We start from the raw sequence: 25,089 nt of genomic DNA on the forward strand, positions 1-25,089 counted from the left end.
ACAAGTCTAAGTTTGTCAATCTGAGTCTAATCATTTTTGAGGGGACTCTGTGCTCAGGGATTTCTCCTGGAAGACTAGGAGGACTATATGGAGTGCAGGGGACTGAACCTAATTGATTGGGCTATATGGGGTTTTGGGGATTGCATGTAAATTTAATGCTCTATCACTCCGGCCCCAACCTGGGCCTAAACTTGAGCCAAGGACAGCTATTCACTTACCAGTAAAAAGCAGTATAGAAAATGAACTCCCCAAATCCCGTGGTCGTAGAGCCATCCTTCCTCACTAGATTTGTTTTTCTCAACTCTAGCTCAAGAAAGGCAATCTCACCAATTTTTATTACATTTCAGTTCATTCATTTTTGGATTTTTGAGCCATACCCCCAAATAATGCTCAGAGGCTAATTCTCTTTTTCTTTCCTTTTTTTGTTTTTGGGTCACACCCGGCAGCACTCAGGGGTTACTTCTGGCTCTATGCTCAGAAATCACCCCTGGCAGGCACGGGGGAACCATATGGGATGCTGGGATTCAAATCACCATCCTTCTGCATGAAAGGCAAACACCTTACCTTACCTCCAAGCTATCTCTCCGGCCCCTCTTTTTTTTTTTTCTTTCTTTCTTTCCTTTTTATTTTTTCATTTTGGGCCACACTTTGGCAATGCTCAGGGGTTACTCCTGGCTCTGCAATGAGGAATCACACCTGGTAGTGCTCTGGAGATCATATGGGATGCCGGGATTTGACTGCATGCAAGGCAAATGCCCTTGCCACTGTGCTATCTCTCAGGCCTCTCAGGGACTAATTATGGCTCTGGGATCAGGAGTGACCCCTGGCAGTACTTGGAGGACCATATGCGTTGCCAGGGACTAAGGTGGGCTGTGTGCAAGGCAAGTGCCTTCCTTGCATCTTGTCCTAACCCCCCCCTTATGTTTCAAGTTCTAATGGAAAGTTCAAATCAACCATCGAGTCTTGATCATACTAAAGGGTGTCACTGAAGAAAGATCCAGACTGGATCCCCACAGCCGGATGCGTGTATGGCAGGTTCACAGGCCAGCTGCCATATCAGATGCAAATAATTACCAGCTCCCACACTGTCCTCAGTCCCTGTTCCTCACGGAAGAAGACCCTCGGGCAACATTCCAGGCCAGGCCTCCGCCACAAAAACAATCTATCAAATGCCTCCATTTTGCTTTTCCATGCCTCCATTTCTCCCCCTTGAAAAATTAAAGGCCACAATCTCTTCTCCAGTCCTTAGAGATTAATTATAGAGCCAACACAAAGACATTGGAGTTCCTTGCCGAGAAGGATGCTATAAATGGGGGGGGGGTAATTACTGCTATTCGTACAGAAGAGTGAAAATAAGGCCAATTGATGAAAGTTTATGCAGTTAAATCACAGGGAATTTGTTTTTAGTCGTATCAAAGGCATTACTACCAGGCCCACAAATCAAATTAACGATTGGAAGCTTGAAGCGATTCCCTCTTTTATTGAAATCCCTGAATGATAAAACAGGAACAAAGATTCTTTTTGGTTTGGGTTTTGGGCCACACTTGGTGATGTTCAGGATTGACTCCTGGCTCTGTGATCAGCGGTGCTCAGGGTGGGCCTATCATATGTGGGCTGGGGATCATCACCCTGGGGGCAGCTGTGAGTTTGGCAAAGTCTGAGTCTTGTACAAGTTCTCTGGCCCAAACGAAGCTTGTTTGTTTTGCTTTATTGGGCCACACCAGGCAGTGCTCAGGGTTACTCCTGACTCTGCATCTAAACATTAGATGCAGGGAAAAGGCTCAGTCCTGCAGTTTGCTATAACTTGTATGGAACTGAGGGAGGGAGGGTGATGGTGTCAGGTAGATAGTAAGAGTTAATACCAGGCGATCTGAATCATCTACAGACTGAAAAGGAACAACAAAACCAGAGTGAGCGAGAGAGAGAGAGAGAGAGAGAGAGAGAGAGAGAGAGAGAGAGAGAAGAGGAGAGAGAAGAGGGGAGAGAAGAAGAGAGAGAAGAGGGGGGAAGACAGAGAAAGAGAGGAGAGAAGAGGGGAGAGAGAGTGAGGGGGGAGAGAGAGAGAGAGGGAGAGGGAGAGGGAGGGAGGGAGAGAGAAAAAGAGAAACGAGTCACCTACAGACTGGAAAGAAACAACAAATCACTCCTGGCAGGCTTGGGGTACCATATGGGATGCCGGGAATTGAACTCAGGTCTGCCGTGCTAAAGGGTAACGCCTTCCCACTGTACTATGATTCCAGCACCTGATTCAGCCGAGGTCTTATGCCAGCTGCTATCAAAGTTCTGCTGTGCCATTCGGTAGCGGCAGGTGAGAGAGATCTCGCTGGACAGAATAGTGGCAATGACACCCAGCGACCTGCATACCTTGGCATTGAGTGGGCACACGGACAGGGCGCTCCGGAACAGCTTGTCCTCACTCTGCCACTCGCCGCTGCGGACCATGCATCTCAGCATGTTGAGGGCTAAGATTCCCAGCACGGCGGCTGCGATCAGCTTCTTTAGGAACAGAGACCTCAGGTCAGTGGCCTTGCTTGGACCCACCGATCATCCGGTGGTGGTGGTGGTGGTGGTGGTGGGGAGGCGAAGGTAAAAATGCCCGGGGCTGGTACCTTTCTCTTGGTGTGTTTGCTGAGAGCCCCAATTCCGAAGGTGAGCAGCATGCAGTAGCCGGCGCTGGGCAAGTACAGCACCCGCTCGGCCACCACGAAGCCCACACGGAAGAACAGGTTACTCGCGGGAAGGAACGGGATGATGAGGAACCCCAGGCCTAGCGTCAGGATCCTGGAAGTGAGAAGGACAGACATAAGTCTGGACAGACATTGAGTAGCTTTTGGTCATAACAGGTGGCACTCTGGGATTATTCCTGGCTCTGTGCTCGGAAATCACTCTGAGATCACTGGCCCGAGGCCATTCAGTGTTCGGGGGGCAAATATTTCCCCTTCCTATACTCAACAGTAAAAATGGGAACTAGAGGGCCCAGAGAGATAGCACAGCAGCGTTTGCCTTGCAAGCAGCCGATCCAGGACCAAAGGTGGTTGGTTCAAATCCCAGTGTCCCATATGGTCCCCCGTGCCTGCCAGGAGCTATTTCTGAGCAGACAGCCAGGAGTAACCCCTGAGCAATGCTGGGTGTGGCCCAAAAAAAAAAAAAAAAAAAAAAAGGGAACCAGCAAGTTTCACATTTATAAGCTCTGAAAACAACCACATATATTATTCTTGGGGTGCTCCATCACCCCTAAAGACTGTGAAGCCAGAAATTTGAGTGATGTAAGGGCTGGAGCGATAGCACAGGGGTAGGGCATTTGCCTTGCACGCGGCTGACCCAGGACGAACCTGGGTTCGGATCCCCAGTGTCCTATATGGTCCCCCAAGCCAGGAGTGATTTCTGAGTGCAGAGCCAGGCATAATGCCTGAGCGTCACCAGGTGTGGTCCAAAAACCAAAAATCAAAAAAAAAAAAAAAGAAAGAAATTTGAGCCATGCAAATGTCTGTGAGATGACGCCATTATTCCCAAGGTCACACATGATAAAAGAGGACACAACTACAAGGTCACTGCTGTGAACTCCTCCCCAGGAACTACTTCCTATATTATAAAAAAGAAAAAGTTAAAAGAAACCGGGGCTCCAGAATTCTAAACTGATCAGCTGCATGCAAGGCAAATGCCCTACCACTGTGCTATCTCTCCGGCTCCATGACTGTGTTTCAAGGATGGTCTTATCCTCCTTTCCTTTCTAATGAGACATATTTGTCCACTCCAGCTCCATCATTCCCTCCCTGCCATCGTTCTCTCTTCTCTACTTTTGCTACTGTCTCTCCCCCCTCTTCCCTTCCCCACTCTCTCCCTCTTGCCAAATGGAAAGAACCAGAGTTTTTCTTCTTTTGCTACTGTCTCTCTCCCCTCTTCCCTTCCCCACTCTCTCCCTCTTGCCAAATGGAAAGAACCAGAGTTTTTTTGCATTATAGGACAATATATTGTTTTATTCTGGGTGACACACCTGAGCATGTTCAGGGCTTATTCTTTTTTTTTTTTTTTTTTTTTTTTTTGGTTTTTGGGCCACACCCGGTAACGCTCAGGGGTTACTCCTGGCTATGTGCTCAGAAGTTGCTCCTGGCTTGGGGGACCATATGGGACACCGGGGGATCGAACCGCGGTCCGTCCAAGGTTAGCGCAGGCAAGGCAGGCACCTTACCTTTAGCGCCACCGCCCGGCCCAGGGCTTATTCTTGTCTCTGTGCTCAGGGATCATTCCTGGTGGTTTTGGGGAGCCACTCTACGGGATGCCGGGCAGGCAAGCGCCCTCCCACGGTGCTATCGCAGTGGGCATGTTGTCTGACAGCTTTACAGCAATGTGCACCGATACACATCCATTATCCTCCTGGGTTCTGACTGTAAATATTCCCGATTACCAACAGAGCAAAGGGTCTCTTGGGAAAGGGAGGAAGAGATTTGGGCAGCTGTACCTTCTTCCTGCGAGTTCATACTCTATGACTCATCCTAGCTTTAAAGATGCAACTGAGTGAAGTGCCCCAGGACTGGAGTGGTGCAGAATTGTGGGCATGCTCAACATAAAATACCCGGATGGGGCCCAGGGTCAGAGTGGAGGGAGCTGGGGCTGCCTCTCACCTTCTCTCCTGGCTGTTCCCAGAACACAGGGCTTGACCCGTGAGACCAATGAGGCAGAACCACAGAGCGGCCAGGGCCAGCACCCTCCAGTCCCAGGCGGACTTAATGAGGGGGATGCAGCCCATGGACCAATCGAAGCACAGCCACCAGGGACACAGCAGCAGCCAGGCGTTCAATGAATAGTAGTAATTATAGTTTATGGCCTGTCAATCAGAAGGGAAACACACAGTGACTGGCTGCAGAACTTGCCAACACAAAAACATCTTTTTTGGGGGTGGGGGGGTGGGGGGGATCTCTATGCTTCCGTTCCAGGGGAGCTGAGGCAAGTAGTCGGGATTGGTGACAATGTGGTAAAGGTGTCTAGGTATCAAAGGCAGAAATAAAGGCAGCAAAAGCCTGAAGATTTGGGGCACCCTTGGGTCCATTTCTGGTCAAACCTGGCCCCCTGTGGTGAGTGATGCCTTCACTTCAACTAAGATGAGCCTGGAAAATCCGGAGAAGTGGGGGCTAGTGGGATAAGCACTGAGTTCTAGGGTTCCCCAAGTGAAATGCAGAGATGAGACTGGTCTCAGGAGAAGCCGCCTTCAGAGGAAGGAGCTCAGCAGTGGGACTTAAACCACTTCTATGCCTCTGAAACCATCATATTATATCTTGGCTTGGCTAAGGTGTACTTTTGTTAGTTTATTTTGGAGCCACACCTGGTAATACTCAGGAATCATTCTTGGCGGTGCTTTAGGGGACCCTACGGGATGCTGGGGATTGAACCTGGTCAGCTATGTGCAAGGCCCTAGAAAAGTGGAATTAGGCATCAAGGATGAGAGAACCATGTGCTGAGGGGGCAGCCCTGCCTCTGCTGGTTTAGTAGGCCTGTACCAGAGAGAGACCCCTGTCCTCATCCACAGTCCCTATGCGCCTCCAAAACTAGTTCTTGGAATTAAATCACATGCCCTCTACTCTGGATTTACTCCAGGCTCTGTGCTCAGGAATGACAGTTGGCGGTGCTTGGGGGATCATCAAGGTCTCTGGAGATCAAACCGGGTCAGCTGTGTACAAGGCAAATACCTTCCTGCTGTGCTATTGCTCTAGCCCCTAGGCTGTATATTTTCATTTATTTTTTGGGACACACCTGGCAGTGCTCAGGGGTTACTCCTGGCTCTGTGCTCAGAAATTGCCCCTGGTAGGCTTGGGGAACTATATGGATTGCCAGTAATCAAACCCAGGTCTGACTTAAGCTGGCTGCATGCATGGCAAACGACCTACAGTTGTCCCATTGCTCTGGCCCTGTACTTTTTTTTTTTTTTAATAATAGAAGGAACAGGCTAGTAAGTCTTCAGGGAAGCTGGCAAGACCCTGAAGTGAGAAGGACATGCTGATATTTGACTAGAAATGAGCCTAAGCACTGGTGCCCTCCCTCTCCTCTCTAAGGATGGGACCAACAAGTGCAGATGTGTCCCATGTCTTAGGGATCACTAGGGGCACTTGGATCCATGCTCAAGTGACACCAGGCATGATTGTAGGGGACAAAGATCACAACAGGATGGGGCAGGCCCCGACTCACCCGGACTAGCATGCTGTCGGCAAAGGAGGCGGGATTGTCCACCTCGGTGAAGGCGGGCGGTCCGGTGCCCATCATGGTCCAGCGTACGTACAGCACCGCAGCACCCCCCGCTGCCAGCAGGCTCACCCTGGACAGGACACCCCCACTTCTGAGCGCACCCATGTTCTGAAAGGACAGTGCAGAGTCCTGGTGTTGTTGCATTCACGAGGGGAAGGGGGCACAGAGCCAGTCTGGTGGACCCTTTTCTGAGCTCAACATCCCAAGGAGCCCTTTGAAATTGTTTTTTTGTTTGTTTGTTTGTTTTTGGGTCATACCCAGTGGTGCTCAGGGGTTGTTCCTGGCTCTGTGCTCAGGAATCACTCTTGGCAGGCACAGGGGATGGAACTCAGGTCGACTGCATGCTAACTCCCTCCTTGCTGTGCTAATGCTCCAGCCCCCAAAGTGGCATTTTGACCCACACATTTGTGACAGTTTCCCAGGGCTGACAACCGACAAACCGAGTGGTCCGTACTCACTTCAAAGGACTTGCTCTTGTGTAGCAACTTCTGGGCGATTTCCAGAACATTCAGTTTGCCTATCACCAAGATGTCAAAGACTGCATTCAGGCCCTAGAAAAGTGGAATCAGGCATCAAGGATGAGAGAACCATGTGCTGAGGGGGCAGCCCTGCCTCTGCTGGTTTAGTAGGCCTGCACCAGAGAGAGACCCCTGTCCTCACCCACAGCCCCTATGCGCCTCCAAAACTAGCTCTTGGAATTAAATCACATCATATTTATCATTCAGTTAATCTGGTAACCATAATAGCAAAGTGTGCATATGAGAAAATAAGAGGACAGCTAGAAACTGGGGTATCTAGGGGCCGGAGTGATAGCACAGCAGGTAAGGTGTTTGCTTTGCACACGGCTGACCAGGGTTCAATTCTCAGCATTTCATCTGGTCCCCTGAGCCTGCCAGGAATGATTCCTGAGAGCACAGAGCCAGGAGGAACCCCTGAGTGTTGCTTGGTATGGCCCAAAACAAAAACAAAACAAAAAATTTATTTTAGTGTGACATAATTAACATTTTATTTTAATAATTTTTAAATGTATCTTCACTTCCAAATCAAATTTACTTAGAAGAAAAAATTTAAATTTATCACTATATATTATATAATTTATCATATACTTATTATATTTTATATATTTTGTTTGTTTTAGGACAAACCCCAGCAGTGCTCAGGGGAACCTATGTGGTGCTGAGGATCCAAACAGGGTCAGCAGGGCCAGAGCAATAGCACAGAGGTAGAGCATTTGTCTTGCATGCAGCCGACCCAGGACAGACCCAGGTTCAATTCCCAGCAGCAATGCCAAGAGCAATTTCTGAGTGCAGAGCCAGGAATAAACCCTGAGTGCCGCTAGGTGTGGCTCCAAAACAAAAATAAAGACCAGGGATCATCACACATAAAGCCAGTATTTTATCTTTTGGTCTATCGCTCTGTTTCCATATTTTATTATTATTTTAAGAACAGTTTGAGGGGGCTGGAGAGATAGCATGAAGGTAAGGCCTCCAAAACTAGCTGTTGGAATTAAATCACATCATATTTATCATCCAGTTAATCTTTCATTCAGAAGGACGGTGGTTGGAATCCCGGCATCCCATATCCCCTGTGCCTGCCAGGGGCAATTTCTGAGCATAGAGCCAGGAGTAACCCCTGAGTGCTGCTGGGTGTGACCCAAAAACCAAAAACCAAAAACAAAAAAAAAAACAAAAAAAAACAGTTTTGAGTTTCTGATTGATAATAAATGATGTGACTTCATGCATACAAGGTTCCAACACCACACCTACCACTACAATTTTATTGTTTGACAGAAAACTAGTCTTTATTTCTTCTTCACTTAGGAAATTAAACTGGGGCTGGGCGATTGTACAGCAGGTAGGATACTTGCTTTGCATGCACTGACCCGGGTTTGATCCCCGGCACATATCCCACTCCCCTCCCACCTTGCTGATCATGGGGGAACACTCCATTCTCCTTGGAAGCACGGCTAACTCATGGGTCTATAGAGGCCTCTGGCTGCAGGCTGGCCCTGGGGTGCAGATATAGGACTAGGGCGACCCCATGAGCTAGGGGGCGCGTAAGTCTTTCTTACCAGCACCGTGATGCCTTGTTCCTTGCACAGCATGGCAACAGCTCCCAGGAGCACACTCAGCAGCACCCAGAAGGTGCGATGTGTTCCCTCCTTGTGACCTGCCAATCAGAGAGACATCACACATCAAACCAACACAATCGAACACCACACTGGTGGGTTGAGTGTGCCCCGTGAATTTTGTTCGTTTTAGGACAAACAAAATTTGTCTGGGGTGTATCCGTAGCATTTTAGGCCTGACCCTGGAATCCTAAGCACGCACAGAAATATTTAGATGTCTATATGAGATTTTGGGTGGTTGCCTTTAATTCTAATTTCAATTTGACATTAGATTTTTACATTAAAATCTAGGCCAGAAGGCAATGTTGGCAAGACTTCATCAAAAAATAGTGCTTTTCCGTTTGGGCTTACAAAAAAAATAACCAGTGCATCGTAAGTTTCAGGTAGTTGGGCTTTTTCCCCCTTATTTGTTGGTTTTGGGTCCACACTTAGTGATGCTTAGGATGAGAGGTGGGGGACACCACGGCTGAGGGGGGGCCAGGAATGTGAAGTGTTAGGGCTCTAACCCAGGCTTCCTGTAGGTCCAGCATATACTCCAGAACAAGCGTTATTTCCGCAGCCTGACTTTTTCTAAAATAGTGAGTATTTGCCAAAGAATAGACATCTTCTTTTGGGAAAAAAAAAAAAAAGATTCTGCTGCATAAGATCTTGCTTGGAAATATTTAATTTAGTCACTAAAATGAAAGGCAGACAAAAAGGTTATGCAAGTAGGTTTTTTTTTTCCTTTTCTGAATAATGTCAGGATTCCGCAGGTGAGTAGAGAATTGCTTGTTAATAAGCCCAGACAGTTTAAAAAATGGTCAGAAGCTTCCTAATAGAGGCATCCCAGCTATAAAGAAATCTAGTGAGATAACCTGTCTTCCTTCCAAAAAAATCCTCTGAAGGAATTTTTATCTGACTAAGCTGTTAATTTCAGAGTATTCAATGTTTTGTTTCTTCATAAGAAATATTCAATCTGGGCTGGAGTGATAGATAGCACAGTGGGTAGGGTGTTTGCCTTGCTGATGGCAGACCTGGGTTCGACCCCTGGCATCCCATCAAGCCTTCCAGAAGTGATTTCCAAACACAGAGTCAGGAGTAACCCCTGAACTTCACTGGATGTGGCCCAGTCAAACCTCTTCCCAAATTAATCTACTCCACTGTGAAAATCTTACAGACTTTAAGTTTATAGCTCATGCTAAACTTTTCTTGAATTTATGCTCAGATTCAAAAATAAAATTTTAGTAAAATACCTTAGATAGTAAACCAAACAATGATTAGTGTTATTATTTATAATTATAACAAGAGCAGCAATAATATTGGACTAAACACATGTGGGAGAAAGTAATGGCTTGGGAGGCACATTTATAAATGGTGGCACAAGAATACAAACAACTCAGGCAAAGAAGGGCTCACAGCTGCCATGACAATAAACCTGACTTTAATATGGTTCTATCTATCTTAGCCTATGTATCTTGTTAGAAGTGTCCATCTGCCTGTCCATTCATCCATCCATTCACCTATCTACCCACCCACCTATCCACACATCCATCTACCCACCCACCTATCCACACATTCATCTACCAATCCACCACCCACCCATCCACCCATCCATTCACCCACCCACCCACCCACCCATCCATCCATCCATCCATCCATCCATCCATCCATCCATCCATCCATCCATCCATCCATCCATCCACCCACCCACCCACCCACCCACCCACCCACCCATCCATCCATCCATCCATCCATCCATCCATCCATCCATCCATCCATCCATCCATCCATCCATCCAGCCAGCCAGCCAGCCAGCCAGCCAGCCAGCCAGCCAGCCAGCCAGCCAGCCAGCCAGCCTATGCATCTTGGTGGATGTATCAGTGAAGGGGTCCTGGGAGACATTAGAAAAGACTTTGGAGCTTTTGAACATTCTGGGCTATAAACTCACTGAATGAGCCTAATAAACAATATAATCATGTCTGAGAACTTTGAGGATCCCTGGAGTTTCCTGTGATTTCACAGGCACAAAATATTAGATGAGGTAAAAAAATTTTCTTGTTTCCTCCAGGATGGATCCTTCGGGTCTAACTTAACACATCACACTTTTTAGTTTTGTGTTTTTGGGGCCACACTTAGTGATGCTCAGGGTATGACTGACTTCAGGCTCTGCACTCAGGAATCTCTCCTAGTGGACCATATGGGATGCTGGGGATGGAACCTGGGTTGGCCGCATGCAAGGCCAATGACCTCTCCACTGTGTTATTGATCCAGCCTTGTCCTTACACTTGGAGAAACACAAGCAAAGGACTCAGAAAGCCTGAGGCAAGCTGATCTCATCTCCATCCCTGAACCCATCCAGGCATTTTGCCAATATCACTCTCTCACTCCCACACCATAGGTCCTTTCTGGGAATAACCAATGATTTTCCTGAAGTACTCCTTACTATTTAAGTTCAACAATGGAACTTTACAGATACTGAATAATAGCCCCAATGGGGCAAAAATAAGCTACTCAAAATCCTAATACATATTTACAATGATACAGTTCCCCTCCCCACATGTCTGATGGTGTTCAGGGATTACTCCTGGCTCTGTTCACAGGGATCACTCCTGGTGGGGGTCAGGGAGACCTTATCTGGTCCCAAGGATTGAATCTGGGTCAGCCAAGTGCAAGGCAAACACTCAGCCTGCTGTACTATTACTCCAGCCCAACAATTATATAGCTTTCAATTTTTTTCTCACCATCAAGTTGTTTTAATAAAAAGATAAACAAATATTTTCCTCCCAGACAATCCTGCTGGGAATAAAAGAGCAAAAATCAATTTCAACTCTTGAGAATGAAGCCGAGATGGATAAGGCGCTCACTTATGAATGAAGGCACATTAACTTCCTACCGAGAAAAAGGCCTGAGTGTAGACAGATCATGTGCAAACTGATAACTTTGGACCCACATTTGTCTCAAGCCATGGACTTGGATGTTCCTTCCTGTCAAGTATGCAGACATCCAAAAAATAAATAAGCTTAGCCAGATATATGCTAGTCTGAGGAGAGGGGGTGGAAAAGGTGATGTAAGGACCTTTAATTATAAATGACTAGACCCTTTTCCTGAGGGTCCTGCACTTAAGCTTTTATCTGCCCCTCTCCCCCAGAAAAAAGACAGCATTAGCTGCTCCAGGTGCCTTTCATATGAAAAGGCCCTGCCAGGTTAGATTAGCATAGAGAGGCATCCTTCAAAGTTTGCCCTTCTTTTTTTATTTTTGGTTTTGGGCCACACCTGGCAACTCTCAGGGGTTACTCCTGGCTCTGAACTCAGAAATCACTGAGAGGCTCGGGGGACCATATGGGATGCTGGGATTGAACCTGGGTCTGTCCCAGGTCAGTAAATACCCTATTGCTGTGTTATCTCCGGCCCCAATTCCTGTGTTTACTGGTTCTAAACAATAAACACTATTAGGAAGGCAGTCAAGGTTCAAACCCTGAGGCAGGGAGCACTCTGATCCCCAGCCTTTTCTCTTTTATCTGTCTTGTTTTCTTTTTTGGTTTTTGGGCCACACCTGGTGGTGCTCAGGGTTATTGCTGGTGGTACTTGGAGGAACCTAAGGGATGTTGGGGATCAAATTTGAGTTAGCCGCATGCATGGCAAGTGCCCTTCTTGCTGTGCTATGGCTCTGGCTCCATATTGGTTTCTTAATCCTCACAGTGACCCTGTTTCAGGTCCATTCACTGGGGACCTGTTCCAGGCACATTTCCCGGCTCCAAAAAACGGTAGACGGACACTCACTTTCTCGAAGCGCTTTGCAGTAGCCGAGGAAAGACAGGAGGAAGAACAGGGCTCCCAGGAGGTCTGCCCGGCCCACCACACCAGCCACCTTTAAAAAAGGACAGAAAGAAAAATCAGAGATGAACCTTTTAATGTATCCTAAATTCAAGGCTCATTTTAGTGGGGACAAGGGTGGGAAGGTCCCGCAAGAGGTACTGAGGAAGCTTGGGAAGGGCGGTACGTGTCCCTCCTAAAAATTCTTGGCCAACCTGCCAAGAATCTAGTCAAGATCTAATGATGTGGTGCTATTTTGGGGGGCCATCAGCAGCAGAGATGACTCAGGCCAACCTGGCAATGTCCAGGATTCTCCAGGGCTGTACCTGGCATTGCCCTGGCAGCCATGCGGTATGGGGATCGAACCAGGGTCACCCATGTGCAGAGCAACACATGTCTATACTATCACTTTGGCCCCAGGACACTTTACGATCTTTTAGTAGACAGCAAAAGGCTGGAGAGCTAGCACAAAAACAGGTAAAGAACTTGTTTTTCATATGCCAAACATAGCTTTGATTCATGTCATCCCATATGGCCCCCTGACAACCATCAAGAGTGCTCTCTGAGCAGAGACAGGAGTAACCCCTGCCTATCACCCGGTGTGGGCCCCCCAGAAGAAGCAAAGCCAGAAGTAAAGTGCAAGGGCCAGGGAGATAGCATAGTGGGTAGGGCAATAGCCTAGCATGCCGACGGTCAGTGTTTGATGCCTGGCACCATAAGGGTCTCCTGGTTTCCTGGGGGCCAGTTTTTTTGGGCACAGCCTTAGCATACACTGGACACTGTATGACCCCCATTACCAGTTCCACAGGCCTTTGAGTTTCTCTGGGTTAGCCCTGGAGGCTCCCAGAGCCTTTGGGGTGACCCCTGACAAATGGCGGCTTTTGAATCTGAATGACAATTTGAGTTTGCTGCTCTGGAGAGCTGGACACTGTGTGTGTGTGGGGAGTGTGGTGGGCTAGGGGGGACACTGTCTGGTCAGTCAGAGCATTACCCAGATCCTAACTCAGCTCCCTAATCTAGTCCCAGGGTTCTCCAGGGGGCATGGAAGAGGCGTGATAGAAGGAAACACACCTGTCCCGTCTGTCCAGTCGGAAACCCCCACCTCCCCCAGAAGACTCACACACTCCGTGTGCACTGGATGGGCAGCAAAGAGCAGGGCAGCCAGCAGAGCAGCACGTGGGGCCAGATTGAGGCGACGGCCACGGCCCGAGGGCTGCAGCCCCCCAAAAAGCACTGAGTACACGTCCAGCAGCAGCACCGACACGGCCACGTGCAGAGCGATGTTGACCACGTGGAAGCTGGTTGGATGGAAGCCTCCCGAGAGAAAGTAGTTGATCCTGGGGAGGAGAGGCAGGGGTTAATCCTGGGGACAGTCCAGATGAATAGTTCCTGTCCCAGCCTGTGTCAGCCAGCAAGGGGCAGGGAAGCTGACCCCAGGCTGCATGGGGGACAGACAGGAAGAGAAGGGCTTGGCGCGCAAAGTTAGGCCTTTTTTCGGTGTTAGTTTTTGGGTCACACACAGTGATTCTCAGGCTCTCTCACAGAGCCTCCTGGCTCTGCACTCAGGAATCCCGGCACTCCTCAGGGAACCTAATGAGGAGTTGGGAATCAAACCTGTGCAGGTCACGGGCAAGACAGGTTCCCTTCCTGGTGTACTTTATCTCCATCCTCCATCTTTTTCCTTCTTGTTTTTTCTTTTGGGGCCACATTCAGCAGTGATCAGGGCTCTGTACTCAGGGATCAGCTTTGGTGGGATTTGGGGGACCGTTATCCAAATCTGGATTTGGATGTGTGCAAGGCAAGAGGTTCACTTCTGCACTGTCTCTGACTCAATTCTTCTCTTGGGGGTGACAACCCCTCCCCCATATGCACACTTTCACCAGCTGCCCCCTGGCACCTGGACTGGACCATATCCTTGATGTGAAGCATTGGAAAACGCTATGCCCAGCCACGTGCCCACAGCCTGCTGTGAGCTACAGGCATCTCTCTGGGGCATGAGGTCCCATCTGCGTGATGCCACCTGCGCTTCCTGTCCAGTCTGTGCCAGCAAGGTGGCGTCGTCTCACACCCCTCTGCTATCTAATGAATAAACTGAGCATGCTTACAGGGATACCTACCCGTCAGGGGTTGACACTCAGCTCAAAACGGAGCCAGGGGCCTCAGAATCTGGCCCCCGCCCCCTTACCTGAAGGTCAGCACGGTGAGTGGCCGGTAGGATTTATGGCTGGTGTTGCTGCTCAGGCGGCTGCCCCAAAAGTCATGGTGCCACAGGTCGGTGAGGGGTGTCTCTGCTCTGAGGTCCTGCAGGGGGAGCATGGGCACGGGGCAATGGGGTCAGGCTGGGGCAATGGGGCAGGGCTTGCTCTGAGCCCTACATTTCTTCTCCAAGCTTCCTTATCTCCATTGGGCCTTTGCTCAGGCAGATGCTACCCAGCCTCCAGTGCCCTAGGACGAGGCTGGGAAATGTCAACCAGCTGTCCAACTGCTGCCATCAGCGCCCCCAACCCTCTGGGTGAGCTTAGCTGGAAAGGTCAACGCACATCCCTGCAGCCTGTCTCAGGGGGGCTTCCCGGGCAAACTCCACCCCCCTGCTTCTCCACTCTTCCTGCTCAGCACCTCTCAGCCTTGAGTGTGACCTCAAGGCATTGGGCACCACTGGCATAGGGCTTGGCATATGGTGAGCAGACCCACTGGGCTGTGGATCAGTGAGATCCACCCGTCTGATTTTGCTGGGTGTTCAGAGGGAGCCTGGTGCCTGGTGCCTGGGTGAGGGACCTGGTGCAGGGGCAGCAGAGTGAGACGAGGTGACGATCACCCTTCCGTCCTGTCTGTGCATTTCCCTCAAACAATTCCAGGGACAGACAGACAGACACTGAAGTTTGCACATACAAGTTACTGGTAAATGAAGTGGAATGTTACATTAGTAAAATCATTTCCCCATGCGTCTGAAATAGTAATGGCTTTGCTTTGATTTGGGTGCGTGTCAATGCATGCATCTGTGAGCATGCGTGTCAGTTTGTGTATGTCAGTGTATGCTGTGTGTGAGAACGTGAGTGAACGTGTGTCACTGTGTGTGAATGAATCAAGGTGTGTGAGCGTGTGTGAATGTGCAAAGTATGATTGTGTGTCCCTATGTGTGGGAGTGTCAGACGTATGTATGTGTGTGATCTGAACCACACTAACTGGTGCTGAGGGGCTACTCCTGGCTCTGTGCTCAGGGATCATTGCTGGTGGGCTGAGAGAAACCATGCAGTGTCAGGGACACACAGCAATATGCTGGGCAAGTGCCTTAGACCCTGTGCTGCCCTGGGCCCCCAAACTGGGTAGTTGTGTCAGGCAGAAGTGGGAAGGGTGGCATGGATGTGAGTCCATGAACAGGGCCCGACCATGGCCCAGGGCCCAGCCCTGCAGTGGCTACCAGCAGCTGAGCCTGCAGATGCAGAAAGACAGGCTGGACCATTTCACGGTCATACAATGAGAGGGAATCACTAGCACAGGACTCCAAAGAGTTGGTAAGGGTCACATTACTGATTGGACTCCCCACACACACACCCCAGGGGGCCTGGTCCTGGATAAGCCTGGCACCTCATTTCCTTGCAAGAGAGAGGACCAGCAGTGCTCTCCCTCTGTGGGTGAAAGAAGAAAACATGAGGTCCACAGAGCTCAGGATACTGGGTTACGAAGCCTCAATATTTCATTAGGTGTTGTCTGCAAACAGCAGGGTGTCAGAGTGTATAGTGGGCTGCTTCCCCTCCTAAGGATCTGGGAGAAATCAAAACAAACCCTCCCTGTGGGGTCTCAGCCACAGCGAGCCATAGTCTCTGTTTGAGGGAAAAAAAAGAGAAGACTCAACACTCCGGGAAGCGCCTGGAACACAGGCCAGGAAGCAGAGAAAGGCGGCGGCCAGCTGCTACCAGGGCTGCCTGCGGCTGCTAGCCAGGCTGGAGCGCCTCGCTCCCAAACAGGCCCGGCACAAAGGCACCACGTGTGCTAGGCCAATGATGTCACTCAGTCTGGGCCCTGGCTAGAAGGAGGAGCAGGGCACCCCCTTCCCACTGTGCTCATGCCCAAGCTCTCTGATGGCCAGAGAGGCCATTTGGATGCCAGGACACCTGCCTTGTCTGCACCCCGCCTGGTTCAAGCTGGGCACCACCTGGTACCTAGCATTGTGGAATGGCCCTGAAGGGTCCCTCTTGGCCCCCAGCATTGCCAGGAAGGCTTTGGGGGTTCTGCATTCTCAAGTCTCAGTACTAAACTGTGGCCCAGGTGAATGTGACCAAGCCTCCCCTCCTCGTACTTGGAGAGTCCCTCTCCCCAAAAGTTTCTTTTGGGGTCAAAACAACAGCACAGCAGGAGGGTGTTTGCTTTATACATGGCTGACCCAGGTTCAAGCCTGGAATCTTATATGGCGCCCTGAACCTGCCAGGACTAATTCCTCAGTGCAAAGCCAGGAATTACCCTTGAGGACCACCAGGGATGGCCCCTAAAACAGCAACAACAATAAAAAAATAAACCACACACACAAAAGATTCTTTCATGGAGGTTTAGAGTAACCTTTCTATGTCTCAATTTCTCTACAGTGGAAGCCCTCAGCAAAATAAAGAACAGACTATGAGGGCCAGAGAGTTAGTATGGTGGGAAGGGCACTTGCTTTGCATGCTGATGCCTTGAGTTCAATCCTGGTCACAACATAGGGTCCCCTTCCCCTGAGCATCAATATGAATGCAACTGAGCACAGGGGTCAGGAGAAAGTCTAGAGTACAGCCGAGTGTGGCCTAAAAGCTAAGCTAACCAACCAACCCACCAGTGAAAAGAATGAAATATGAGGAGGAGGTTCCCACAGGCCAGAGCTCCACAATAGAGGCAGCAGTAGTGTGTGTGTGTGTGTGTGTATGTGTTTGTGTGTGTGTGTGCGTGCGTGCTCCCACAGGCCAGAGCTCCACAATAGAGGCAACAGTAGTGTGTGTGTGAGTGTGTGTGTGTGTGCGCGCGCGAGCGCTCCCCACAGGCCAGAGCTCCACAACAGAGGCAGCAGTTGTGTATGTGTGTTTGTGTTACGGTTAGAAGGCTCCCACAGACCACAGCTCAACAGCAGAGGCAGCAGCCAGTTCTGCTGAATTCCAGAAAGACAACACAACAGACAGCTACTGCTGGTTGCAGCCTGGGCCGGTGAGGAGATCTGTGGGGTTCCTTACCCCACAAACACTGCAGATCTGGGGGTCACTCACTCTAAGCACTGAAAATATGGGGGTCCTCACCCCACAAACACTGCAGATCCAGGGGTTTCTCACCCTAAACGCTAAAGATCTGGGAGTCCCTCACTGAAGCAAACATGTATAAAAAAAATAAGTTCTCACTTAAGGCCTTACAAACTTGAACTCATTCATCTGTCACACACATAAGATGCCTGCCATGTCAACTCAGCAGAACATCCTTCTGATTAACTGGGGGTACAACTGGGTCCTCATGGGGAAAAACAGAACTGGGGATACTGAGATTAGAGACTCTGTCTCTCTAGAGAGATGAACCCCAGAGCAGTGTTTCTCAGCCAATTCTCCAAACACAGCCCCTTCCAACCATTTTTCCTTCTATGCTCCCCGCACCTACCCCATCCTACGTAACTGATAGGATGATTTTTGTCTCTGTCCTTCCTGGGATCTCTTGGGTGGGAGCGATTGAAAAACTCTACCCTGGACCCCCATGGGGTTTGCCAGGAGAGGTGAGCCATGTACTGATCTTTGAACCAAAGAAATAGTACAGAGAGAAGGCACTTGCCTTGCATGCTGATGTCCCAGGTTCTATTTCTGGCATCCCATATGATTCCCTAAGCACAGTCAGCAATGATTCCTTGAGAGCAGAGTCAGGAGCAACCCCAGAACACTGTTGGGTATAACCCCTCCAGAGCTAAACCAAACTAGGCACCCACCTTGTTGTTGACAATCGCTTCTGAGTCATCGAAGACGAAGTCGCCATCGTAGCTCCTCGCAAAGCACAGCAGGGACACGCAGGCCACCAGGACCCTGGCCCAGCCCGGCGCGAGGAGCCAGGGCGGGACGATGTGGTTCAGCTCGGCATCTAGCACGGCCATCCTGCACGCTGCGGGCAAGACCTCGCGCCAGCATCCTGCTGCTCAGGGATCTGTAGGCACAAGGCATTGGGCACCAGGCATGTCTCTGCAAGGACCCCACTCCCCAATTGCCCGTCTTTGTTTATTTTTTAATTTTTTTGGGGGGCATGCCCATTGATGCTCAGGGGTTACTCCTGGCTCTGCATTCAGAAATCACTCCTGGCTTGGGGGATCAAACTGTTTTCTGTCCTAGGTCAGCATGTGCAAGGCAAACGCCCTCCCACTTGTGCCACCACTCCGGCCCCTCCATCTTTATGAGCAACAAGCTGGGTTCCAGATAGTCCGCCTGGCAATTCTCCAGAGCTGGCCAGGTAGTTCTAGATAAGAACCCAAGGGAATGAGAGGCTCAGGCTGGGTGCTGGGTGCTCAAAAAGCACCAGGGATGTACCCAAGGGGCCCACGTGGTGCTGAGGATGGAATAAGGTGGGGCTACAGGCAAGGCAGCAGCTTTATTCCTGACCTCTCTCTCCTTTACTGGAAAACATATCTGGGATCATGCTACTTTATTTTCTAATAATTACTACTTTAAAAAAAAAATTCTGTGAGTCACCAGGAGATGCAAAGGTACAAGGTTGTTCATGATTCAGTTTTAGTCATACAATGTCCAACACCCTTCACCACGGCACATTTCCTGTTGGCCCCAGTTTCCCTCTGTCCTTCCTCTGCTGCCTCTGAGACAGACACTTTTTTCCTCCCTCTGTTTCTCTAGATCTGCCTCTTTCTCGCAACACTGGTTTTCAATACTGTTATTGAAGGGGTATCATGCCTATCACGCCATCTCCTTTCTGCACCAGTTCTAGGCCAGAGTGATCATTCCCTGCTCTCACTGTCCTCATGGTCCCTTCTCTGTCCTCACTGCACTCCCCACTTTTTGTGGCAAGCTTCCCCTATGGACCAGTCCTCCTGTCCCTCATCATGACATTCTTTCAAGCGTGGTTTTCAAACTCCAGTGGCACAAGAGTCACTCGAGCCCCAAGGGCTTTAGCAGTCCCTATCCACACCCTTGTGACTCCTCTGACAAAACTGGAAGCCCTTGAGAGAAGATCTAACGGTATCTGATATTCATCGGTCCCATCAGGCCAATGTTTAATGGTCACTGCACCACTTAAACAGAGCGGATCATATGATGAAAAAAAAACAATAAACGTTGGCGGTTGGGTCTTAGGATGCTGCAGATGAAGGTGGGGGCAGGAGAAGGGGGTGTCCATAAACAAGATTGTAATCCTCCAAAAACCTGGTCCCTGCATAGAATCAATGCTCCTGCCAGCTGGCTGGAAGCCGAGAGGGGCATTACTCAGGCACTACTGGAAGGCAGGCTGGGTATAAGGGAGTGGGACAGGATGGAGAGGCCATGGTGACCGAACTGAGTCCCAGTAGGGCCAGGCTGGATCCTAGAGAAGCCAGGAGGTGGCCCAGTGAGGACAAACGGTACACCCCTATCCCACTTCCCCCAAACCTTCTGCTTTCTCTGGGTATGGGGAACCAAGAAGGCCTGTACCACTCTCGCTGAGATGTGCCCAGGTTGTGTGGCCTATATGGTTCCATACTCTGGCCTAGGGACTGCCAGGACTCCCAGACTTTTTTTGGAGCTGCTGGGGATCGAACTCGGGGCCAATGTGTATGTGTATGCAAAGCATGAGCTCTATCTAGCATGAGCTCTATCTAGCCTTTACAGTTGTCGCTCCAGTAATACTGTCTCTCAGCCTCACCAAATGCTTCCAAGCCTCTCAGAGTCCACTTCCTCTACAAAACAGGAAGAATTTGGCAGAATTGAGGGCTGATCCCACCTAGAACTGGCCTAAAGATACAGCCTAAACCCTTGTCCCTTGGCATATTATTTGTCCCTGTTTCCACCACACTCTCCAATGTTAACTTTCTTTGCCTTTGCCACGGAATAATGCTCAATCTTGTGCAGCTTTGGGGCAGTTAATGTGCCTCTCTGGGCTTCCTGTGATGGGTAAAATTGTTGGCATACACCATTGTCTCTGGAAACCCCCTTCACTTCGAGATGAACTGTTCCCCACCCCCCAGGAAGGCCTCAGTTCTTGCCCTTCCACACCAGACATGCAGAGGAGGCCAGATCTGAGACCAGGAAGGATGATCAGAGGAACTGATTTGTTCCCCAGGTCTCTAAGGAAAAGCCAAGCACATACAGTGGCTACATAAGGTCACAGGCATCTTTTCTAGAAGCTTCTATCCAGTGAGAGAAGAACCAACAGCTAAGAGGATGGGTGGGTGGGGGTGGGGGGCTCTATATGGCCACACAGACCCTCTCCAGCTTCCCTGGACCCCTTTGTAGAAGAACAGGTTGGTCCCTACCGAAGGGTCTCTTTACAGTAGCTAACAAAATCGATTCAGGGCCAGAGGATAGCACAGATGGAAGGACATTGGTCTTGCATGCAGCTGACTGGAGTTCAAGTCCTGGCATCCTATACGGTCCCCCAAGCACTGCCAGGAGTGATCCCCAAACACACAAACAAAAAAGAATAGAGTCTATTTAGGGGCTAAATGGTTAGTAGTGAAGCAAACTTCTGCTCTGTAGGCCAGAGATGGGGGTCTAAGTCTACAGGCCCCCAAACACACTGAGGTGCTACCCTCAAGTACACAGCCAGGAGTAGCACCTAAGCACCACGGTGTGTGGCCCTGAGCCTGCCCCCAAGAAAACAAAGACTTCCTCTATAAAAAACAACAATAGGGCTAAAGCGATAGCACAGTGGTAGGACAAGTATTGATCCAGGACGGACCCAGGTTTGATCCCCAGTATTCCATATGATCCCCCAAGCCTGCCAGGAGTGAATTCTGAGTGCAGAGCTAAGAGCAAACCCTGAGCACTGCTGGGTGTGGCCCCAAAACCAAACTAAATAAATAAAAATTTTAAAAAAATCTTAAAACAACAAAACAGGAGCAACAGTATGCTTGCCTCACACACAGCCTACTCGGGCTCAATCCCTGGCATCCCATATGGTCCCCTGAGCATCGCCAGGAGTGATTCCCTGGGCACAGCTAGGTACGGCCAAAGAAACAAAACCCAAACCAACAACACTTAGGAAGTCGCCATGACTAAATGGGAAGACTTTGGACTCTTCACTAACTCTTAAGAATAACATAAAAGCAGCAAACCCTTCTGTCTATTTGAGGGGTGGCAGCTGGGCACAGTGCTTCTGCATCTGATGCCCCTGCCTGAATGCTCCTTCACAAAGGACACTCACTGGGGTCCAGGGAGGCAAACCAAGTAGGAAAATAATAAATGTCAGATGTTCCAGTCCCGCTTTCCTTTAAGTCTCTCACACAGACACGTCATCTGGGAACCAGGAAAGCTCTCAAATAAGCAGGCAGGACTTTGGACCCAGACATCAGGGGAGCCCGCAGGGTGGACAAATCCATCTAAGCACGATCAATTGATCGATGGCCTCCAGTTGGGCAGACCAATAAGGGATCCCAGCTCCGACTTCCCCACTTGGCCCTCCCTGCACTGCAGTCTTCTTCCCTCAGTCTCCACTTTGCATTTGTACCCACAAAACGGTCCCTTTCGATCGAGGGATTGCAGTTGGGGAGGAGAGGGGGATCAGAAGTGCTGAAAAAACAGGAGTAAGCCAGGGACTCTGCCAAAGCACCCAGAGTCGAGCCATGGGGCGAGAGCCACAGGCAAGACCCCGTTTCAGAATCAAAGTCTCGTTTTGGGATGGGATGGATGAGAGGGATGGTGCTCTGAGCTGCAGGGTTCAACAAGCCCATGAGAGGTCTGGGGTTGGTTTCCTGGCACTGCACCTGTGGGAGGAAGCCAGGAGCTGGGCCCCTAAGCCCCACTAGGCGTGGTCCCAAACCCAAAACAGACTCATGAGAGCACCCTCATTGGCATCACAAAGCACTAGTCCTGTTCCTAGAGCGTGGTGGGGATGGAAGGAGACAGAGGAAGGCAGTGGCATCTCCTGATACTGCTTTGGAGAAATCCTTTCACCACCTCCTTGTCTCAGCAATGCAGATGTTGACATCAATGCAGATGTGCCCAGGCCAGCAGCACCCAGAGGCACCTGGATGGCAGGGAAGGAGGCCTTCAATGCAGAGGACAGAGCCTGGAACAGGAGCCTTGGCCTTGTCTGTGCATCCTGCAGAGAACATACTCTCAGTGCCCTCACCTACCCACCCACCCACCCAATAGAGTCCAGTCTTGTTCCTGCCATGATCCCTGCTAGCCTGGTGCCCAACAGAGGTGGCGTTGGCAGGTACAGTGGGCCCCAAAGCATGAAGTCGCAGAGGACACATCCTTTGATCTGGTTCTTTCTCCATAACATTCTTGCCTGGGTACTGGCAGAACTGCGTTGAAACTACAGTTTTGGTTTAGGCAGGGAGAAGGGAGGCCCTTTTGGTCTCGTTGGGACCACAGTGAAGGGAGGCATTTTGTCCCCTTCCAGCCTCCAGCTCCGATTCCTACCAGTGGCTGAACTGGGGATCCAGGAAAGCCTCTTTATTCTGCACTTCTCCAATATCTAACACCAACTCTCTGTTTCTCTTCTTTCTTTTTCTTTTAAAATAACTTTTTAACGGAACCACTGTGAGTTAGTTATTCATGATTGAGTTTCAGCCCTACGACATCCAACACTCATCCCTTTACCAGTGCATTTATTTATTTTGCCACCAACGTTCCCAGTTTCCCCTCTGCCTGCTCCTCTATGGCACACATTCTCTCTCTCTCTCTCTCTCTCTCTCTCTCTCTCTCTCTCTCTCTCTCTCTCTCTCTCTCTCTCCTCTCTCTCTCTCTCTCTCTCTCTCTCTCTCTCTCTCTCTCACACACACACACACACACACAAATAGCTGCCAATGTTTAGGGGTAACTCCTGGCTCTGCACTTGGGGATCACTCCTGTCTCTTTGGGAAGTTATTTTTTCTTAATCTTGGGATTATTAGGCTTCTCTCTCTCCCCTCTCCTTCCACAGTCTCTATTCTCTCTCTCTCTCTCTCTCTCTCTCTCTCTCTCTCTCTCTCTCTCTCTCTCCTCCCCTTTTTAACACTGTGCCAATCCTCTATTTCAAAGAGCTTAAAAAAATGAATGAAAAGGTCCAACAGCCCTCCTTCCCTTCCGACAGACTCATGAACCCCCAGAGGTCCAGGTGACTGCAAAAACTGCAGTTTGGGATTTGGGGAGAAAATCTAGGGGAGGGAGATGCCCACCTTTGGATCCACGTGGGGCAACACGAGGCCACCATCACCATCGGGATTCTTCATGACATCCAGAAATCTGCTGGCCTGTCTGCCTGCCTCATCTACCCCAACAATCCAGTCACCAGGGGCTAGTTAGTGGCCTGACTAGGAGGAGGAGGAGGGGAGAGAGAGAGAGAGAGAGAGAGAGAGAGAGAGAGAGAGAGAGAGAGAGAGAGAGAGAGAGAGAGAGAGAGAGAGAGAGAGAGAGAGAGAGAGAGAGAGAGAGAGAGAGAGAGAGAGAGAGAGAGAGAGAGAGAGAGAGAGAGAGAGAGAGAGAGAGAGAGAGAGAGAGAGAGAGAGAGAGAGAGAGAGAGAGAGAGAGAGAGAAAACTCGGGGACTCTGATCCACTCTGGGTTCTGACCCAGCCGGGAAGATCCTGGGGACTTCTCCAGGGCTCCTGAAAACCTACAGAGAAGGTTCCACTCCACAGCCTACCCCCACATGCGCTGAACAAAAACTGCGCCTGCAAAGGGCTCCCTCTGAGGTTAATGCAGGAGCACCAGGGATGCCACAAAGAGCACCTCGGTGCCAGCAAGGAGCACGTTTCCATAAAGTTTGCAGCTCGATAGCTTGCAACCTAGTGGGGAAAGGGGGAGCTGGGGACAGGGGGCGGGGTTCGAGACAATAGTTTCTGCAGCCAGGTCCCCATCAGCCCCATACACTCAGATCATGGGGTGGGGGGGAAGGAAGGTTAGAACCCCGAGTTCCAGGCCCAGATCTCTGCTAATTTCTCCCCACTCCTATTGCTGCTGCTGCTGCTGCTGCTGCTTGGCTTCCAGAGACCCACACCCCCGACCCCAGAGCCCCAGAGAGTTGAGGCTGCGCTGGAGCCATCTCCAGGGGGGGGGGTCCCCCAAACTTGCCTTGCCAGCCCAGAGAAGACCCTCCTCCTTTGGGGGTGCTGTCAAAGGAAGGAAGCCTCTCTCCTCGAACCCTGGCTCAAAGAGGCCCCACAAAGGAGGCCAGGTATAGACAAGAGTTGTGATCTCGGCCAGGTGGGCGTGCTGGCTGGCTAGCTGGGTCCCCGCCACGCTGCACCCCATTGTCCCGGGTTCGAGTCCCCAGAGGAGAGCCAGGATACCCCCCCCAAAAAAACACCCCCCATTCAACCCTGCCAGGGACCGCCCAGTGCACGCGTGTTACCTGCAAGGAGCCGGAGCGGCGGTTGCATGGCCCTCCTGGGTGCGGCGCAAACTCCCGGCGAGCAGGGCACGGCAGGCCCGGGGCCCCCCGCCGCACCCCCAAACCCCCGCCGCGCGCAATGCGCTTCCCGCAGCTGCCCACCCCACGCGCGCTCGGGCTCCCGCTTGCGCTCCCCCTGGCCACGCCCCTCCGCGCTGCCATTGGCCTAAAGAGACGTCACTCCGACTCCGCCCCGCCTTCCGCGGCAGACCATTGGCGCAGAGGCTGTGACGTCACCGCCTGCGCGGCGGGGGCGTGGCCTGGGCTCAGGCGAGCTGAGCCCGGGGATTGGAGCCTCCGCCAAGAGGAAGCGCGAGTTCGCGGCCCGGAGCCCGGGCGGGGCCGGGGCGGGCAGGGGCGGCCCAAGCCTGGGCCCTCCCTGGCGAGGCTGGCGTGCAAGAGGACCCCCCGCTGGGGCATCTA

The 25,089-nt window shown here is 50.6% G+C and overlaps 1 protein-coding gene across 1 annotated transcript in view; it reads right to left on the reverse strand.

Annotated features, from left to right (window-relative positions):
• TMTC4 (transmembrane O-mannosyltransferase targeting cadherins 4) overlaps positions 1-24,731 on the reverse strand; it is a 47,919-nt gene extending 23,188 nt beyond the window's left edge. Inside the window, exons 1-11 of the mRNA XM_049778615.1 lie at positions 24,628-24,731; positions 18,084-18,295; positions 14,343-14,458; positions 13,278-13,494; positions 12,125-12,212; positions 8,309-8,406; positions 6,696-6,788; positions 6,181-6,345; positions 4,623-4,825; positions 2,610-2,781; positions 2,365-2,496 (exon numbers count right to left, since the gene is read on the reverse strand). Coding sequence (XP_049634572.1) covers positions 2,365-2,496; positions 2,610-2,781; positions 4,623-4,825; positions 6,181-6,345; positions 6,696-6,788; positions 8,309-8,406; positions 12,125-12,212; positions 13,278-13,494; positions 14,343-14,458; positions 18,084-18,245 — 1,446 coding nt within the window. The 5' untranslated portion in view covers positions 18,246-18,295; positions 24,628-24,731. The remainder of the gene's footprint in view (positions 1-2,364; positions 2,497-2,609; positions 2,782-4,622; positions 4,826-6,180; positions 6,346-6,695; positions 6,789-8,308; positions 8,407-12,124; positions 12,213-13,277; positions 13,495-14,342; positions 14,459-18,083; positions 18,296-24,627) is intronic.
• Positions 24,732-25,089: the final 358 nt, after the last annotated feature.

The sequence above is a fragment of the Suncus etruscus genome, chromosome 8, assembly GCF_024139225.1.
Source record: "Suncus etruscus isolate mSunEtr1 chromosome 8, mSunEtr1.pri.cur, whole genome shotgun sequence".
NCBI lineage: Eukaryota > Metazoa > Chordata > Mammalia > Eulipotyphla > Soricidae > Suncus > Suncus etruscus.